Here is a 21,673-nt window from a genome sequence, read left to right as displayed (position 1 = left end):
GTCCATCCGACTCTTGATTTTGGACTGGGTCATGATCTTGGGACTGTGAGACAGAGCCCTGCCTTGGAGTCCTCACTCAATAAAGAGTCTGCTTGAGATTCTCTCCCTCCCTCCCCCTCTGCCCCTCCACACACCCAAGTGCCCACCAAATAAATACATCTTTTTAAAACAGCCTCTACCAATGGAAAAAAAAGAAAAAGAAAAAAGTAATGACATGGCTTATATAAATTTATCTTAAAGAATATATAAGGAGGGATTTCTGGATGGCAACATTTTCTAAAGAACTAAGAATCTTGGCAAAAATATAAAACAAAAACCTTTTATTTCAGCAAGAGGTTCATTCAGTATTTACTTTAAGAAGTCAAATATTTGCTTAGAGGAGGAAATGCTCTAGTACAACACATACATACTCGTTGTACTCCCTGCAACAAGAGATGTTTCAATTACTGAAGCCAGATTAAATATAGTTATGCTGGAAACAGAAAATGGATAAGAAAGATTTTAAAGCAGAATAATGAGAAAGGATTTCTAATAGGTGGTCATTGGAAAACTATCTTAGAAACAAATGAATTGCCCGTTTCCCACAAACATGCCAAAGAAAGTATACAAAATGGCGTGATTTATCCTCTAAATGCTACATACAGCATTATCCTACACTAAATACATCCCTGTGATTTTGTGTTTTCCATGTCCATTGGTGACTTTTCTCTCCCTAAGTATTACCAAACAACAACTTTGCTCATAATTAAGCAAACGGGAGTGATGTCATATGTACCTATGACCCTTTTCATTCAACGGTCAATACATAGGTGTTTATTGAGGATTTGCTCCACCTTTGCACCATGTGGGTCTCTGTCCACCGAATCACCATCCATGGAGCTCTCCATCCCCCTGACCTTCACATTTACCTGACGTAAGACTGCACCAATAAGCAACACTCCATATTCAACAAACACACAAGTGAGCAGATGGTATTTTTATAATCATGATATAGTCTAAATGACATAAAAGTCAGCGCCACATTAAATAAGTGGGCCAGATCAACAAGAAATGGCAATTTTGCTTCTGAAAGAGCTTGCTGCTTTTCTAGGATATCCACTATTGTCCAGTTTTATTTGACGAAACTGTCATACAAGTCTTAATTTCCGGTAGCAAGCAGGCATTTTTCTAGGATCATAAATGTGCACACACTTACTTCAGTTCTGCTGATGGACACAGGAGTGGTTTAAAAATCTTTAGGCTCCGGTGCTGCTTTGCTAGTGCCCTTGAACAGGTGCATACTTTCACATGTCTTGCATATTTTGTTTCTTGGAGGGAAGAAATGCTTGGTGAGACCACTTCATGTATGGATGTGGGGAGAAACCAACATTTTTAGAGTGATTCCTCTATTCCAAAAGTTTTATATTCAGCGTTTCATATAACCCACAGGAAATTTTATGTGAGCAGAAGCAGACAAAGCCTGGAGGAGAGCCAGCTTCTCTACCTGCTCTCTACCCACAACCTCTCCAGGAGGATTATAAAGAATAAGGCTGGGTTTGAGGGGCCTGATGAACCCCGGGCCAGTTACCTGCGATATGGAGATCCACTGCGCATGGCTTCTGCTCTTGCAGCAAGGCAATCTGATGGGAAGAAACTCTTCTGCAACTCACTATGGAGTGTTATATGTGCTATGGCAGAATGATGCTCAACGGGTAAGTCAGGCTCCTCATATAAAAGACAAGATCCTCACAGCCACCCCTTTGAAAGCCCCTGCACCCCACTTTAGCCACCCTGGCCTCCTTGCTATACTGTCAACATTCCAGGCCACCTCATCTGGGAGCCACTGCATTTGCTGTCCCCATGACAGCCATCCAGCTAGCTAATCTCTCTATACCTTCAAATCTTTCCTGACTGTTTCCTTCTGCATGAGGCCTGAGGCCACATCCGCATCCTATGCTTTGATCCTGCTTGTCCTGATCTGCATCATGTCTTCTGCATAGAGGTCATCACTTTCTAACAAACTATATGGTTTACTTATTCCCTGTGTCGACTTTCCGAGTTCTCATGGCTGCTGCTAGAATTTAGGTGCCTTGAGGATGGGGACCGTGTCTCTTTTCTTTACTTCTCAATCCCGAGCATATATGACAGCTCATGGCATACAATAGGCAAACAAAGCACCTTGGATGCATTGAAGAATAACACACAGATACACAAATGTAACTGGAAGAGCAGCTCTATTTTAACTGGGGTACCTCACGAGAGTCACACCAAGCCAAGGTTGACTTGGAAGGTGAAGGAGGGGAGAGAAGGTGGGGTTCCAAACAGCCTGTTTGAGGCTGGGGCACAGAGCTTGCAAGGTGAGGAATGAACAACCATAAAGTGGCTCACGCTACTTTCCAGAAAGGCTTTGGGGGTCTGATGGGAAGGGTTTTATCTTCTCTGTCTTCCAGACCCATGAATTCAACCTAGAGTCTGAAGAGAATGACTTTCCAAGATTTTAGTTAGGGTAGCAGCAGAGAATTAATACTTTATTGTACCTTTTGTGCCTCATAGTTTTTACCTGCAGACTGAATATGATGGGGCAATTGTAGGTTTTGCATGTATTGCCAGGGCCTGATAGAGAGCCTGGTGATGATCACTCCACAAACATTTATTATGTTGTATAAACTAGAATTTTTTTTTAATTGAAATCAGAATCTTTGAACATGTGTGATACTCCTTTGAAATTGTATTCTGACATGATTTATGAGCCAGACAGGAAGCCATTTGCTTTACTTTAGAATTACACATATTTTTTAGACTAAAAAAACATATTTTTGTGTTGATTGATTATTGACCTTATTAACTTGGTCTGGCATCTGTTGTCAATAATTTGAACTTCACTAGCACTTTTGGCACTTTCTAACTGCAAGATATTCTAAAAATTAATCCAATCTTGAAGAAATGACCTTTCACACCACTCAGACTACTGAAAACAATGTGTCACTGGGCTCAGCAAAACCACTGGAGTAGAGGGGTTCCCAAGATAACCTAAACAAAGGAGATGCTATCTGAATGGGATGTGGCCTCCCTACTTTCAAAGTATAATGCTAAATGCAAAATAAAAACACTGGCTCACTTGTTCAACCCTTCTCTGACATTATTTGGAAGTCACAGGTCCTATGGGGTGTTCAATAAAACATGCCTTTCATTCTGCAGCATATGATAGCTAAAAGTAAATCATGGTACCAAGATCCACCACTTAGTAAAATAAATAGGATTCAGATATTCGCCAACAGCCTCCGTCCTCTTCATCATGTGGACTGGAACAACCCCCTGATTTGAACGTTCAGACTTCTCCACCCAGTCACCTGCCAGGGTGCATGAGAATGCCAGTCACTTCTGCCTCAAACTTGAGTCATCATCACCTTGAACATGCATACTTACAGACGTCTTCAAACCACAATTCTCATGCCTTCAAATATATAGCTTTGATATCTTTACAGCTGCATTACATTTTCTGATTAAACTTTAAAAAAGACTTTTACTGCAAGGTCCCATCCTGTCATTCTGAGCTTCTACTCTTCTACTCCCGTGTTAATTAGTGGATGACAGAATTAGGTCCAAGTGGAACTTGTGTAACACGGAAGTACATAAACTGCCAGAATGCTTGTCCACATTTATAGATCTATTAATAGGTTCAAGGTGCTCATGTATTTAGTCAAAATGGTCAATCATAAAAGGAAACCTATGAAACACTGCTGAAATCACTAGACTTCAATTCAGTCAAGATTTTGTGCCCATATTCACTATAGCTGCCTTTATATGGTGTGTGACAATGTCTCTAAATGTGATGAGATTGAGTCTCCCCATCTTTAGGGTGTAGATGGTATCACAGCCCTGTTGTGGGGACTAAATAAGAGGATGCATGTAAAACAGATTACTTCTGCGTGCTCAGTAAATGGTAGCTACTAATTTTATAAGAAAGCTTTGCTTTAACAGCTAGTCATTACATACCTATGTGTGAATTGAGCTTGTAAGATGCTCACAGATGAGTTGGTAAGTTAACTGATTTTTCATTTTATATTGACATTTCTAGTTTCCCTGATACTCAGCTATGAGGATACAGATTTTTTTTAATTTTTTAATTTAATTTTTATTTATTTTTGATAGTCGCACAGAGAGAGAGAGAGAGAGAGAGAGAGAGAGAGGTAGAGACACAGGCAGAGGGAGAAGCAGGCTCCATGCACCGGGAGCCCGACGTGGGATTCGATCCTGGGTCTCCAGGATCGCGCCCTGGGCCAAAGGTAGGCGCTAAACCGCTGCGCCACCCAGGGATCCCGAGGATACAGATTTTTAAAAAAATTTGATACAATGTTTTCAACTCGAATTACAGGGGTCTTAGATAGTTATGAAAAAAAAAAAAAGCCAAATGAATAAAAAGTGAGTTTAAGGTTGTTTTTTTTTAAAAAGGTAGAACTGTATTGTTTTACTATCTATGTGTCGTAAAAGTTCTAGGAGACTGGTAAAAGCTAAAATCATAACTTTCATAAGTGAATTTGAATATAAAATACTCCTTATTTCTTAATGTGGCCTCTTGGACCTAGAAGTAGAGCCAGATATAAGGATAAATGGACTATAATCCACTTGTGTGCTTCCAAAGAATTCAAAATCATGTATATCCTACCACAATCAGTATCTCATGGTCAGAGAGAGTCAATACAGATGGAAAGAAAAATTCTTCCTTTCAAGAAAAGGATGCTTTTGAAAGAGGAAAAAAAAATCTATACCTACAGAATTCTATACCTACAGAATGAAATCATACAGTTTCCATTTCATCTTGTAATAAAATAAATTCTTAAAAATCCAACAATATTTCCTATGCTGATAACACTCAACATTTTAAACATCATATCTTTCGTGTTTATGATAAATGCACGTATATTTGTGAGTATAATTTTTTCTAATAAATTAAAAACCAGTTTTAGATATTCCGTCACATATCCTTTCACATTTCCTTAAGGGAGGTAGAAAGGACCAGTGCTTTTAAAGAAAGGTGATCCTGGATCTGGGAAACAGCAGAGTTCTAGGGTTAGCCTCTGTGTATGTTACCTGCACTCAGTGACCTTAGGGCCCATCCTTCTGAAGCCCCACCCACCTCTATTCTCCATCCAAATCGATGCACTGCCTGAACCGGGTCCACACCAAACCACAATGCGGGAACAGACCATGCTTCTCCATGGAATGTTTTATTTACCACTCTATTTTATTCACATATTCTATAGCTTGCCATCACAAGAAGGTAAAAGCTACAAAGCCACTGATGAACAAGAGTTGTCTGAAGAAAGTTACTCATGTTCTATTGCTGAGGCAATAACTCAATAATTGAAATGCACGGAGACTTTCCAGTTTTTGCTTCACTTGCATCCGTGTCACCTAAAGTAAGCATCTCAGGGTGACTGTGCTGTACCATACTAGCTCACCTTGGCTCCTACCTGTCTGCAGACATTTCTGGGGGGCTGCAGGGATGGCTAGGGGCTGCTGATAAAAGATAAAACAGTGCTGCCCTCAAATAGCTTTTAGTTGAGTTCGAAAGATTCTTGGATGCACAGTAACAATAAATTGGTGACAGAGATGGAAGGGTCTGGTTGTTATAGGAGCCCATGATGGGTCCAGTGGCTAAAGAAGGGTTCCTGGCAGAGGTCCCATGCATGAATGCAGCAAGTATGAAATTAGTCATCAGCTAAACGGGTGCTTTTGGGGTTGTGGGTTCTTTGTTCCAGGAGCAAAACACACAGAGATTAAAGTAAGTTTAAAATAGCTTAAAACAAGACAGTCCTCCAATCCATATATTAATACTGGTGGGTTGATCAAATATAGTCTGCACCCCAAAATTAGCATGTAAACAACATTTACATCTTTCTTGAAAAAAAATTCAGGTTTCAGCTACTTCTTTTTACCAAGAGCTGATCTCAACTGCCCCTGATAAATCTGTGCTGTGACTATGGGAGTAAGTGCACCCTTTAAAGAAACAATTACAGGCACATTTCATAATCACGGTTGACCAAGTGTAACTACTCCTAAACTAATCTCACGTATCTTCACAAGAGTTCTGTATACTTGATTATGCATTAATACTTTGTTCCTTTATACGATAAAGCCCAAAGAATAATTTCGTGCTTTTTTTTTGGAGAAAAAATTTTGTTTCAGTTGCACTTAGAAACTCGGAATGTATGTCGTATTTATACCACCTATAGAGACAGAAATAGTAACTAGACACACATTCCCAGAGATAAGTATAGACAAAGTAGATATGGCGTGAGTGATTCCAAGACATTCTTCAAGAAAATATCTACAATTCAGTGTTACTTGATAATCGTATTTTATTATTCATTTCCCTCACTCGCAGCCCCGGAGGCATCCCTCCTAAGCCACAGGGCAAGCCTGCAAAAGGTAGGAGGGACCACCACGCTGGCTCACAGCCCTGCTTCCCACCTGTTCCTTGGAGCCCAGGGCCCGACGCAGCAGGGATGCCCGTCCCGCACGTACCTGGCTGAAGCTCTGGCCCGCACCTGCACCTCGGGCTTGCGTGCCACGGGCCGGGAGCTGCGAAGGGGCTGTCTCACCCAGGGCCAGGGTCTGGTTGCTATGGTAGCTGGCCGGATACTGGAAGGACCCTTCAGGTTTGGAATTGAGCTGAAGTGCACTCTGGGAGAGCAGGCTGGGCCCTGCATTGAAAGTCATTTAGAGCAGTAAGTGACAGCCTCAGTGAAGCAGAAATGACATGTATTATTTATTGAGAGTAGCCTAGAATTATCACACGCACATGATTCCAGCCATCTATGCTTTGAATTCTGAGAACTAAAATGACCATATAATTTGACTCCAGCTCTTAAATGAGATTTTTTTTTTTTTGGCAGTTTAAAAGTTCCCAAAAAGAGTAGATTTTTTTCAAATGATCTCATCCTGACCTACATAAAGACATTTCTTTTGAGACAAATTAGTTAATAACGTAGTTATTTTTGGATTACACAATATCAGAAACATTTGAAATAATTTAAAAGCCTACCTTTTGGTTCATGTTAATTGTGCTAATATGATTATATCTCCTACTTAATTATCAGGATGCTAAAGCACTAGAAACCTTCCAATCAGTGGCAAACTGTATTGTGTAGTGGTGTAATACCTCCATGCCTGAAGGGCAGGCAGTGTTTAAAATATTAATGGGTCTTCAAACAAGTAGAATTTACCCTGATCTCCCATGATATCCAACGGCTGGTTATCTTTGCCATCAGAGCAGTGCACAGTAGGAGAACAATGGGAAGATACAGTGTGAAGATTGGTGCTGCTGAGGTGGCTGATATTACAAGTGATGGAGAAATGAGGATCAGTCTCTGGCCTTATTATTTTATTATACTTTGTATAAGAAACTGTGATTTCTTTCTATTCTGTTTTGATGGGATCCTGGCAAGAGTTTGCCCATTGTCTTTTTAAGCAAATTTCTTTAATCTTATTTCCTACTCACTTTGGGAGTTAAAAGAAGTAGGAAGAGTGTAAATGCACTTGTTATTTTCCATTGTGTGTGCATGAGAGCCGTTTGGCATAAGCAGAGGCAGCTGGGAGGGAAAGATTTGGGAACCCAAGCTTTCTCATGCTCTCTTAACCGTAGCACAAAGTCACTTTTTTTTGAAAGAGCATAATTATATACACATAGATTATGGTATAATCATTATCCCATTCTTAATCTCCTTCTTTGGCTGTTTTAGAAAATACTATCATTTCTAATAAATGTGTGCAAATTTCAAGTTCCTCACTTCTTTCTTTTCAAGACTATAATGTGGCTTTCTTTCAGATAAGACCACAGATTCAACATGCAATAGGCCTTTTCTTTTTGGTATAAAAATAATGTCTTCCTTAAAAAGCATTGGTTCCTATAATGCTTGCCATTTAAGAATTTCCCCCATCTCCCCTCTAGTTCCCTGGTGAGACTTCTGAACAATGCAAATGCACCTTCTCATCCCTGGATATTGAATAATAAGCCAATTAACTAATATAGGTAAGACTGGGTATTTTAAAATCTGGAAAAAAGTCAAACAAGGGTATAAAAATGTTCCCATCCAGTCCCAATTTCATCATGAAGGGCATAACAAAAGTACAATTGTAATCCTGTTTCTTGTAATTTAGAAAAACAGAGTCTCAAGCAAACAGTATATACCAGATGGTGAAGTTTGCAATAGCCTACAAAAAATCATTTAATCCATACTGATGGTATTATAGGCCTAATCACCCGAAATACGATGTCTCTATGGGGAGTGCAGTCAAAGTTTCATTGTGGATGCCAGGAACACATTGTCCCCACTGCTACTGTGGAAATTTCGAGGCACAGAGACAGAGTCAAGAGGCCCAGGGGAGGGGCAGGCTGAGATATGCAAGTACTTGTGGAAGAAGAGGAGCCGGGGTGATGGGGGCAGGGGCAGACTGGCACCGACTGCAAAGAGGAGGAAGAAGAGGGAGGTACTGGAGCAGCAGTAACAAACTGTGGCCAGAAGTTTTCCCCTTGGTGACCCCCTTACTGAAGATCACACCTCAATGGAAGACAGTGAGCTTTGTATGGTGAAAGAGTAAAGGCCTTTTAAAGTCAAAGGTCACAGTGTACCTGACAATGGGCAGCTTCCCACTGAGACCTCTTTTGGCTCCTTTCTACCCAGAAGTAATGACTTTCCCTGGCCATGCCCCCTCCCCCATGAGAGTGCACCCCCAGGGCAGTGAAAGTTGAAACAGATACAACTTGGCACAGACCTTTGGAAATGTCCGTAAAATGAAATTAAATCCAGTAAAATCTTTCATTTCATGTAAATATTTGGACGTAATCTATAAAGCAAGAGAGCCATGTGTCCTGGTTATCTGTGTTTTAAGAAGACCTGCATGACTTTGCTCTGATGAACTTTCTTGCCTCAGTCGTTAGCAAGCCAAACAATTTTGTAAATTCTGAGTAGCTTCCTGGAATTATCACCAGAAACCTACAAGTGCTTTCCATGCAGGATCTTCAGATAGCAATATAAAGTCCCTTTTCAAAGGAATTTCAATTAAAAATGTGATTTATGTGTTCCTGAAATATACAACATGAAATAATCAGATCTGCTCAGATTCTTTTATAGAACCAGTCATGTATTCGATCAATACTCAACGAAAACAAACTGAGATTCTCTATTGCATTACTTTGTTCACACATCTCAAGCATGAAACCTAGATGCACTCTGACAAAGGTAATTGCAACAATGAGCAATGTATCATAATATTACAGCACTGACACATCACCTGGCAAGGGCGAAACAGTCCAGACAACAGCGAAACACGGCATGCCTTTAGAATGATTTCCATTGCTTACTAGCTTTCAAATGAATAGCATTTATTCATCCCAATTTTAGAGAGCAAAGCTATTTGAGAACATGAAAAAGGTTCAAAAATTATAGGATAATCCTTAATTACTTTATAATGTAAATAAAATTTACATATAACCAACTCTTGACTAGATTATTAACACTACTGTGCATTGAGGTAGAAAATACAAATTTTCCAGAGGTTTCAAAAGCATTTATAGTCTTGGGCTTTAACTTATGATCATTTTTTTCCTTCAGAACTTTTGACTTTCCATCAAGTTTTGGCTAGAGACTTGGGCTAGAGGTAATATTAGACCACAGTCGTGAGGATATGAAGCATATCTGCTGGGGGATGAGGATGATGTAAAAGGATTTCTTAGGCTGGGAAGGGAAGACACTGAGCTTTAAAATCCCACCTAGGGAAATGGAATGTTGTCTTTAGTGCAATTAATTGTTCCAGAAGAAACCTGAACTATAAGCAAGAGTGGATCACCATGTCCTATTAGGTCACAGAAAGCAAGTTACCCTCTGGTGTGTATGCTACCAGGGTGATGACTGTGTCTTCTTTGCCCATTCTGGACCTTCCCCATTATGGGATAGTCTGCAAAGCTGAGCCCAGGGGTCTGCAATAGGATTCGGTCCAAAGGGGTTTAAGGAAGGTACTGGAGGAGTACTGGTACCTGTAAGTCTAAGGAAACTAGAGTTGAGGGGCATACAACCTGCCATTGGTCCCAGAAAGATACCTGAAGCAAGGTATCTTGAGTATAATACCAGCATTTCATTAATATCTCAGTGTATCTTCAAACTCATCAATTGACTAGAGACCACATAGCAACCTGTGAAAATAATTGTCCTTGAGTCTTTTTCATGATTTCTCAGAGGTGCAAAAAGAGGTGTAGAGAGGCTGAGTGGTTGGAAAATGAAGATGAGACACAGATCCTCCTCTTCTATACCAGGAGTAGATCCTATTTGTCATCCAAGCAGTATTAAGTCCTAGACGCAGACTGATACTTTAAAGTTGAAAAATCCTCCCCTAATGAGAAGCTAATTTATTTGCAGGAGAAATCTTTATGCCTCAGACTGGGGTGCTTCTCCCATGAACCTCTCCTTAGAGACTCTCACTATTGGCTGGGGAGGCTTGGTGTTTGCCATCAATGGGACAAAGATAGCCTCAGCAGGTGGAGACTTTGAAAGGCTAATTTTCTACATAAGATTTCAGACTCACTTACAGGTCGTATTAATGTATAGACCAAAATAGATCGTCTGTTTCTTATTAACTGAGCTAGAAATTCTAGAGTTTTCATGATGATACCCCCTTATTCTGTTTGCACCAGTTTAAAGAGATTTCTTCTGGAATTGCCAATTCTTGCATACTTTCACTAAATATTGGTCCCAGAAAAGTAAACCTTAATTCAACCACATACTTTGCAATAATTCAGAAAAGGCCAGAGGCCTACCGTGTGGCATTCCTAAGTCATTCTGTAGGCTACAAGCATGCTGAAAGGGTGAGGTGGGGTGGGGGGCAATAATCCAGGACTAGAACTCAGTAGACCTCCACGTTTACAAAAGCAGACACGATGAGGTCGGTGACATGCAGGCAATCCCAGGGAACTTTTAGTGCATACTTTCTAAGTTCCAGGGACTGTCCAAAGTAGCTGACATCTGCTAGCTCATGACATCTTCCCAAAGACCCAGTGAGGGAGGTACCATCATCCTCCCTATGTCAGTGGGACTGAGGATGGCACCAACGGAGACCACAGTGGGCTGCGTGCAAGCGAGGTGCCGGACTTCAGAGCGTGTGTTCTTAACCACACTCAGTTACTCTGTCTCTACGAATTTTAATCTCAGCAAATTTGAGCACCTAATGAGATAATGGATGTGAAAGTGCTTGGGAAAATATAAACTGCTTTACAAATGTCAGTTTTTAGTATTAGTATCTAATTATCTAATTACATAGCCACATGGTCTGATCATAATAAAACCTTGATTGGGATTTGTTTGTCCTGAAAACCTTATTACAGTAAGGTCCCACATATCACTTAATGTTTTCTTTCAACACCTTGTGAGCTTTCATTTTACAAATGAGACACATTCAAGGCATAGATCATTAAAATGCTCTGCTTGAAATGAAAAACAAAACCAAACAAAATCTAGTTATCAGAGCCAGGAGATGAGAAAGCAAAAGTTCTCTCTGTCCCTTCAGGCTGAAATTCCTTTCTCTGTCAATGTCAAAATTCATTCTTAAAGAGCTGTTTAAATCTCACCTCCTCTGTGCAGCCTGCCTTGATGCCTGAACATTCACCTTATACTCACCATGCTGCTTTAAATCCTCTGAGCAGACCAGACTCCAAGGTATTTTAATTATTTAACAGAGATTTGTACAGTGTTACCCAGCAACAGTTTTTGCAGAGGGAGGGTAATAGGATGGAAGCAGAATTCTGAACATGTACAATGAAGGCGGCAGGACTCTATTGGGACCCTGGAGAGACTAGGACCAGGGATTTCCTGTAGTGCGGGGAAAGGAAATCCACAGTAATTGAGGAAATCTGAACTGGTGGCCACTTTAGGAAGAGGGAAAAAGGTGCACAGTTAAGAGACATTTTATTTTTTTATTTTTATTTTTTTTGTTAAGAGACATTTTAAAAGAAAAGCTAATGGGGACTTAGTGACTAAATGGGCAGGAGTGGCCAGCCCAAATGACTCTACTGTCTGCTGACTGCAAGCACTGCAGTGGGAGCTGGGGAGGTTCCCACAGTGCAGGATAAGTACCCCAGAATACCTAGCACACAGTATCCCACTGTCATAATCAGGCATATGCCTTCCTTTCCTACAAGTTTTAAAGTGATTTATTGTGAGTGATTTACTATCTGGTCTACTTTGGTTGAGCACTTGTTGTAGAAAACAACCAATGTTCACAAATGAGCATGGGAAAGCTGGAACTCCCAGTGATGTGGCATTCCCAAGAAGAAAAACTGGTGTGTGCTGTGCCCTTGACATTTTGGGGAAGGATGGGCTTCATTTTTAAATTACAGAGTTGGAGGACATGGTGGGGATTTAAGCAGTTAGAAAGGGCTTGATTTTAATACTGGCTCAAACATCACCTGACAAACTTAATCTTCCTAGGTCTTACATAAGTTCCAAGATCAAAGTTTGATTATACGTACGTGAAATGTGAAGACAGAGGTAGCTACTAAAATCACCAATAGTGGGAGCTGAAGCTGCAAGAATAAGATAGGGATTCTAAGGAGTAATTAAGTTATCGATTTAATGCCAAAGGATCATCTTTACCATTAAAGAAAAAAGTGCTCCTAACAAGAATGCACTAAAAAAAAACTATTAGAATTAAGCAGTGCCTCAGTTACTCCATGAATGTTTTGTTGAAGCTGTTAATTCTGGATTATCAAAGGAATAATAAACACACAAGCTGAGATAGACACTTTGAGGACTGGACACCTGACTGGCAGCTTTGTTTAGATTTACATTTGTCAGGGAATTTAGAAATATTTACTCTCAGGTTACATTGATTCTGTCAAAATGATATAGAAACTTATCTTTATGTAGACCATGAAAAATAATGGCAACAAGATTCACATAGATTTATATAACTGACAGAGAATCTGCATTCATTTCCCTGCTCTTGCTATGTGGAAAGTTAAGAATGATTTGAAGGCTCAGTTGGTAAGCATCTGATTGTGGATTTTGGCTCAGGTCATGATCACAGGGTCGTGAGATCCAGCCCTGAGTGGGGCTCTGTACTGGGCATGGAGTCCACTTGGGATTCTCTCCCTCCCTCTCTGCCTTTCTCTATCTACCATCACATTAGCGCTGTCTCTCTAAAAAATATGATCTGAAGGTTAAGTATTATTTTGCTTTAAATGAGAGTCAATTCTTAAAGCAACATCAAATAAACAGGAAATCTTTTTTATCGAAAATAATGCATTAGAATAAAGGAAGTAGTTGGTGGAAATTATATATACATATATAAATGGGCTGTTAAAGATCACAAAATCAATGAGAAAAGTTGTTTATTACTTGTAAGATTACCAAATTGATTTTAATAAGCTCAAAGCACTTTAGTTATATCTAACTGCAGGAGTAAAAATATGAACTTTTGTTTACATATTTATTTATTTGAGAGAGAGACAGGAAGTGGGGGAATGGGTAGAAGGAAAGAATCTTCAAGCAGACTCCCCTCTGAGCATGGAGCTCAACATGGGGCTCAATTTCACAATCCATATGGTCAGGATCTGAGCCGAAACCAAGAGTTAGTTACTTAACCCACTGAGCCACCAAGCTGCCCCTTAACTTTCTTTTAAACTGAACTACCTCCTATGTTCATTTACAGTGTCCATTTCTTCTTTATAGTTTCTGGATAAATTTTTTAGTTTAAACCTACCTGAAATAAGAGTTGGCTAGCAGTGCTAAACTGGTTATTTTCTTCTAATTTTCATTAGTAAATTTAAAAGCTCATAAGTAGGTGTTTCACTGAGGAATTTTGCTGAAAATAGTGGCTAAGTCCATCCACCATTCCTAAAATTAACTGAGGGAAAAAGCTCAAGAGGATTGTTATGCAAGGTAGCTCTGAGTGATGTGGTTGTTCTATGGGCAGGTGTGTTTCTATACTTCATTTCTAAGTCTCTCTGCAGAATATCAATTTTGTCTGGTCACCTGCTTTCAATGTGTAATGCTTCAAGTGAAAGTTAAAACTCTAGTGGTCCCAGGATTAGAGAAGTACTCATTTAGTTTTTAAACTGATTTAGATTCAACCAATGCTACTGGCTTAATTACTAGGCTTTTTCAAGTTTGACTATAGTATATGGACACATAGAAGGTCGTTATAGCATTCACACTATGCAATAACTCAGTTTCTTAATGGCTGTATACAATAAAGGGAAATGAACAAAATGACATTTATCACAAAATGAACTTCAAATATATAACTTTAGTGTAAAATGTGTAGCTTAAGAATTTTATATGCATGGGATTTTACAAGATGTTATAATCACAGAACAGTATTTTTATATACCCCATTACAATTTCCAACTATTTGCTTGTAAAGTTTTATCTTCAGATTATTTACCATTTAAAAAATTAATGTAGCACAGAGAGGACAAGCATTATGCATACTCTTCATAAATTAATTGTCTAAAGGTAATAGATTCATACTTCTTAATATCAATAATTTTGAAAAGAAATAGAAAATAAATACAAACCAGTTTAGAAGAAAACAAAATTTAAAAACTAAATCCTGGAAACACTAATTTATTAAAGGATTATACTAACTTAAAGAACCAACATTTCATTTGCCACAGATCACAGACTTTTCCTTAGAAATCTGCATGGCTTGCCTGCACATTTTGTTCAGGTCTCTGACCCAGTATCTTCTCACATGGAGGTCTTGCTGGCGCCTTTGATTATCCTCTCAAAACTAGAGTTTTCATAGCTCTTTCGTGCTTTTAAAAAATCACTGAGGACCAAAGAGAGCTTTTATTTATATGGGTGATATAGAATGCTAATACTGTTTTAAAACTGAAAAATGTTTAAAAACAGTTGGCAATGATGCCATCACGCAGCTTCTGGAAAGCTCCACTGACTTTTTGCTCCTGTGAGACTTTCTTACTCTCATGTGTGAGGATTAGCATGAAAAGGCAAGTAACATCATAGGATTATTGTGAAAATTGATGCCTTTGCGAGCCCCCTGAAAGGGTCTCAGGACCCTCCAGGATTCCCAAGTACACTTTGAGAACTCTATTCTACTCCACCTCTTACTTTGTCGATGCTTATAGCAATTATTTACTTAATCTTGCATTCAGATTTCTTGATTTCAGCCTTTTCGGACTAGCATGTAAATTCCACAAGGGCAGGACTCTCTGTGCTGCCTTTAATAGGTATTTAACACATATATTTAACAAATGAATGACTATAATGCCCACCAGTGTCTGTAGCAATGCAATCAAAACCCAGCATATTAAGAGTAGATTATATCAGTTGCTGTTGAAATGACTTGATCATGGGAAGTTCTAATGTTTCCACTTTGGGGGAATCCCAGAAGACGTCTTCACAAGGTATTACTAGGATGCCCTTCCTTCCACTATCCCCTGAGGAAAAGTGTGCTTGCTCTGACTTTCTCTTGGGAGCTTTCAGCTTCACTACTTTTTCTTACATTCATGAGAGTTCTGATACCTTCCTCACTTTCACCAGCTAAATCCTTTTTTGTCTTGGGCACCTGTGTTGCCCTGACAATTTCAAAATCCACTTATATTTTTATTAAACATTCACATGAGGCTTTCAACATTGTGCCTGATCCCAGGACACCCTACTAACACAGTTGAGGATGATGGGGTTTTTGTTTTGTTTTGTTTTATGTAAGTAAGCTCCACACATGGTGCAGAGCCCAATGCAGAACTTGAACTTACAACTCTGAGATCAAGACCTGAGCTGAAATCAAGAGTTGGACACTTTACTGACTGAGCCACTAAAGTGTCCTGAGAATGATGTTTTTAATGAGAAATTAGCATCATTGTTTCCCTTGCTTCAGGGATGGAGAAGGAACACTTGGTACTTTATCCTTTTGTCCATCCCTTCATTTCCTATGTTTGCTTCTTTGGAAAAGATACAACCTGCCTTTTAAACATCTATGTGATAGAAGGAAATCAAAGAAAAAGAAATTGAACATTAGTTGTAAACCAGGTAGATGTAGCATCTGGAATGAAAATCAATCATAACTTCTAGGAGGATATTACTATGTTCCTTGTGCCACCTGGGTGATTTCCCTTGACTTTTGCTCACATCTTCCATTACTGCTACTGTTAACTTCCTATTGGCCCTAGAACACCAAAGGTAGTGGAGGAAGTGAGAGTGAATGAATTTTGAAAGGAAACAAATGCATGCATGTTGTATCTAAAGACAACTTTAGACTTGGAATCATGACAAACTTCTGGAAAGGAGATTGTCTCATTTGCATTTCAAAAACCAAAGGCATATGATGAAGTGATTTCACAGGAAATGAGCAATCCAAGGATGAATTCAACTGACTTGAATACATGCATTTCCAGGAAAAGACTGTCACCTGGACTCTGGTCTCCAGAGTCCAGGTGACAGTCCTCAACTGCTGGTAGAATGGGGGGGGAGCATCAGGACTTAAGTCCAAGTCTTATGACTCCAGAGGTCAGATGACCTACCTTGTATCCCTACCCAGAGGCTCTCTGTTGGGTCTAACTATGGACTAGTTTCCAGAATAACAGAAAAGAAAACAGACCAGTACCATTTCCCTGAGCACATCAACATTGAGGCCACATGATCAATATATTTATCATTTTGATTATTTTAATTATTATAAAAACCTTACATTCCTAAGCCACTTCTGTATCCTTTGGTGCCATGCTTACTAGGAATTATGAGAACATTCGCATCATAGGGATGTCTCTCACCTTTCTTATTATTACTGCATAAAAATATATGGAGTTCTATTTTACAGCATCTTAATAACTTGATCCCTCAACAATTTTCTTACTATATAGCAAGTATAATCACAGCAATTAAATAAAAGTGACAGTGTTAATCAACAGTAAATAATATACTCACCTCTGTCCTGCTACGTATGATTATTCTATCTGGATTCTATCTGCTCAGAACAGTAACTTTTAAGACTGATTCTTGATTTTTTGAATACTTTCTGATTTGAAAATTCAGAGTAACATTCTTTTTTTCTTTTACCATAACATTCAGAATATATTAAGCTCCTAAGTTTTTTTTTTTCCTCCTGAATGCTGGGATTTTCTAGAACACAGTGGAATTTCAATTTGTCAATATTCTACAGATAGATGTAATTACTATTTCAGATATTTAAACAAATTAACATTGTCTATAAACATGTAAGTCATTTTCTCCCAAGTTGTCTGCTCTATTTTTTATTTTGACTGGCAAATATTTTTGTTAATTTTTGGAATAAGATTTAATAACTCTTATTTCTGAGTTTATAACTCTAAAGATGCATGGATTAAATATAAGATACTCAGTCCATGGCAGTTCAGGTCAAACTGTACATTATGTGAGAAGCTAATGGCCCCGAGCTTCTATCAGTAACTTCTTTTTTTTCCCCCCAGTAAAGCCATATTAATTCTCCCAGGGACTCTGTGACACATATTTGTTAGAATTGAAATTACACAGCCAGCAGTCATGGAATAGTGGCAGGGTAGCAAAGGTTGTACACATGATTTACATACTGTTTAGGATAGCACTTTTTAAAAAATGTGAAGTGTTAGAGAACACTGATAAGTATATGACACTATAGTCAGAATAGGGGAGCAATTATTGCTTGCCTTAGGGTCAAGAGGATGGATTTACTAAGATTCAAATTTATTTTAATCAGACCTTGGAAGGAAAAATAACAAAAGCTTTTAAACACAGCAAATTAAATACTGTTTGCTTGGGCATTGAGATTGGTTGCCATTTGGGGACATTTTCAAGCTGGTTTTAGACTGTATATAGTGTTGTTTTGAGCCAGGACTACGAGACTGGCTCTCAAGGGCAGCGTGTCAGGTCCAATTTAACGTTAGCTATTTCATGTCTGTTCCAGTAAGGAATCCAATGAGTAATCACAAAAACAAGGGACTATCAAAATCAGATAGGCTTGCACTAATTATATCAAATGTGTCAAAAAGTCACTACAGATCTATGTGTTAGTTTACAAAACAAGAACATAAACCTGGCATGCTGTTCTACGACTTAATGGGATGTTGTGCTGATTATTCTCTTTGCTCCCCACAGTCATTCTCTGACCTTTTCTCCTTATAGACTGTCTCATGGGGGTCCCTTGCTCCTTGGTCTATGATTGGATTTGGCCAATAGTAGGCGTGAGGACATCGAAAGGCAGGAAGAAATAGGTTAGGTTATTTATTCTTTTTCTCCTGCCGGCCTCTTGACTCTGCTGGTACTATTCCCTGGACTTTTCCTATAGGACCGATGGGATGGTGGTAAGGGCTTCCCTCTGTTGCTGCTACCCGAGTATCTCAGGAGACATTGTTTATTCCCTCAATCGTGCCCACTCCTTTGTAAATAGTCCAAGAATTAAGTTCTCTTCAGTGTAACTCTTTTTGTGTAGAATCTCTTTCCCAGCTGGATCCTGATACAAATACAAAAGGAATTGAGACTTTAATTTTATGACCCCCTAAACAATTAAAATTCTCCATAATTGATCTCTAAAATGATGGTTATCCACTCAGTATCTTTAAATTAATTCCTAAATCTTACTCAATTAGTTCAGTCTCAAAATGACTGAACATTTTAAGAATAAATGTATTGCAAGGATAACAATATTCCTCATTTCACTGTGGTTTAGATCCTTTGACATAAAACTTTCAGGTGGTGATTTTTTTTCATCTGTTTTTGTTTGTTTGTTTGTTTTGCTTTGCTATTTTTCCTATCTCAAAGAAGGAAGTGGGGGCATGCGAGAAAAACAATCAATTAAAATCCTATGAGTCTTCAAAAAGACAATCCGGAACATAATAACATGAAGTAACTACTCTTTCTGAAAGAAAAAATTCAGCAGTTCCCAAATACATTAAAAAACAAAAACAAAAACAAACAAACCCTATTGGAGTATTTAATCTTCCTGTAACAAAGATACATCTTTTGTAGATAATTTTTGAACATGAATTATAGGAAAACTAAAGTGAACGCTAAAAATTCACTCCATTTCTCCCATGTGTAGCAGAGTGTCTCATTTAGGAAAGCTCAGGACTGTTGGGTGATTTAAAGTTATTTAAAAGTTCATAGATTTATTCCTTCTATCACTTTATCTCTTCTACTATTTTGTTTTGTATTACTTTATCTCCATATTACTTTTATTATTCCCATCTTCCTAGTTTCTTTTGGCTTATTTAGCTCTTTTTAAGATTTCCATAAAATAAGTACAACATTCCTTTATCTTGTCTTTGTTTATAATAAAGTTAAGATTTTCTCTGGGTGCAGTTTTTCCCCATACCCCTATGTTTTCATTATAAAATATTGCTACTTTATTTGCTTTTTAAATAGTATGTAATTTTCTGTTTTATTGTTATTTTGATTCAGTAGATCCAAATGTATGTTTCTTAATTTTAATGCAAACATATTTTATCTTTTTTTATATTTTATTATTTTATTTACTTTAAAATTTACTGGATTATTACTAAAGAATGTGGCTTTTCTACACTTTTTAATTTTTAGGATTCTCTTTACTGACCAAAAGCTGATTCAGTTAAATATTCCCTGGACATATATAACAAATATATATTATCATTCAATGGATTTCACTTCTTAGATGTACTTATTACATTGGTTTGACAATTATTTACTTCAATTTTATGTGCCTTTTTCTTCTAGTATTCTGTATGATTCTGAGATATGTGCATTGCAATGTTCACAATAGTATTTTTATAAATCAATTTTTCCTTTCATTCTTAATAATTCCTCTTTTAATACCCAGACACTATCTGGTGCAGCATGTTCACTGTGTTAGTATGAGTTTATTGTATCTTTGTAAGTAAAGACATTTTCCCTTAGATAATTCCTCTTGACCCAGCTCAGTGCTTCTGCATTAAATTCCACTTCATCTCACAAATTCTTCTCAATCCCACTTTGTTGTATTTGCTGTTGCTACTTTGTTCCTTTAATTTCAACATTTATAATTAATATAAGTGTGTCCCTTATAAGATATAAAGATTATTATATCTTTGTTTATTACAAATTTGAATTTTTATTCTTTTCAAAAAGAATTCAATGTGCCCACCTATAGTGCTAGGTTGTTATACCTGATTCATCTGCTAAGTATTTTAACTTTTTTGCCTCTTATTTCACTCTTCCTTCTTCTTTTTTTCTGAACCTTCTGGGTATTGAAGGTTATCCCCTCTGCTAAACTCAGGAGAATATGTCTCTCTATTATTATATGAAGAATGTAATATCTATTATCACCCCCCTCCCAAGACATACTTTTATCTCTGCTTTCCTTACTCTAACAAAATGAATACATATGTCTCAAATATTAATTAAATAGAATTCTAACTGCAACTACCCCTTTAAGGGAGATACATTTCTTGACTTGGAAAGAGAAGTAATAATTCTATATTTTTAAATATAAAATACAGAGGACAATGATACTACAAATACTGCATCTTATTTTAGGAGTTTTATTGAGGGAATGTCTAAGGGTTTAAATAAATCTAGATATTCATGATGATATTATCCTAAGAGTAGAGGTATAATAAAAATTGTAGAGAAAGTGAACTAATGTGTAAGTTTAATGCTTTCAAGATCAGAATGCTATCTTATTCTTATATCTTCCTTTCAAATAACAAAACTTCATGGGTATGCAAGGACATTTTATTTTTTTAAATTAAGAAATAAAATGCTCCAATGATTTCTGAAGTAGAAATTACCAGGGTGCTATCTGTTTTAATGATTTAATTTTTGGCTTTTTGTGGGATTTTATTAAACTAAGTCAAGATAATTTTATGATTTATTAAAGTGAAGCTCGTTTCAATTCATAGCACTTTTATTCCTAAGCCTCAACCACTCTGGTTGAAAAATATATAATTAGGAGGAGATGAGGACATTTTTAAATATTCTGCTGAGGTTAATATGCAATGCAAGATGGCTACATATAGAAATGTAAGAGGTTACCGCATAGTACTATAGCATAATACCAAGTAGTTAGTACATATATTATGTTGAGTTTTTCTATTTTGTTATATAATTGCAGTACTGTTTAAGGTTTCTACGAGCAATGATTTGTATGAGTAATAGATTTACAGTTAATTTTAAAGCAGACACTGTATGGATTAAAGAGATATATGGTGAGTTCGTTCAATGTGATAGTCTAGATAGATCCCCAAAAGGATATCAGAATATTGGTGAGAATCACCACTATGTCAGTAATTGGTGAGAAATCTAGACGTCAATTACTGATTTAAGAGAGCTTGTAATCTACTGTTGAGTTGGAGTGGGATAATGTGGGAAGAAATTGAGGAGAGTGCAGTGACATGGATAAAAGTATAGACACAGGCTGAAGTTCTAGTAGATATGACTCATTATGTTAATTATATGAGAATAAGGCATACTCTTATATTTTAATTGCCTTCAAGCATAATCGTCATTTGACTTACTTTCACCTGTTGAATAATCCTGTGGGTCAAGTATTCCTGATTCCTGAAGTGATCTAATACAGGAGTCCACCAGCTCAAGACCTGTTGTAAGTTCATCTTCAATGTCTTTTTGACCATCTGAAATACAATATTTTCAAGTGATGAACAAACACATGATATTGTTATGATTAAAACTTTAGGCTACTCTTTAATAAT

General features: G+C 37.7%; 1 protein-coding gene across 2 annotated transcripts in view; it reads right to left on the bottom strand.

Moving 5' to 3' along the window:
* Positions 1–21,673, bottom strand: part of CTNND2 (catenin delta 2) — a 918,117-nt gene that overhangs the window by 396,296 nt on the left and 500,148 nt on the right. For both annotated transcript variants that reach the window (XM_055308537.1, XM_055308538.1), the window contains exons 5-6: positions 21,479–21,595; positions 6,508–6,686 (exon numbers count right to left, since the gene is read on the bottom strand). In XM_055308537.1, coding sequence (XP_055164512.1) covers positions 6,508–6,686; positions 21,479–21,595 — 296 coding nt within the window. The remainder of the gene's footprint in view (positions 1–6,507; positions 6,687–21,478; positions 21,596–21,673) is intronic.

The sequence above is a fragment of the Nyctereutes procyonoides genome, unplaced genomic scaffold, assembly GCF_905146905.1.
Source record: "Nyctereutes procyonoides isolate TBG_1078 unplaced genomic scaffold, NYPRO_anot_genome, whole genome shotgun sequence".
Taxonomy (NCBI): Eukaryota; Metazoa; Chordata; class Mammalia; order Carnivora; family Canidae; genus Nyctereutes; species Nyctereutes procyonoides.
Note: the sequence above shows the minus strand (reverse complement) of the source record. Positions and strands in the feature narration are given on the sequence as shown.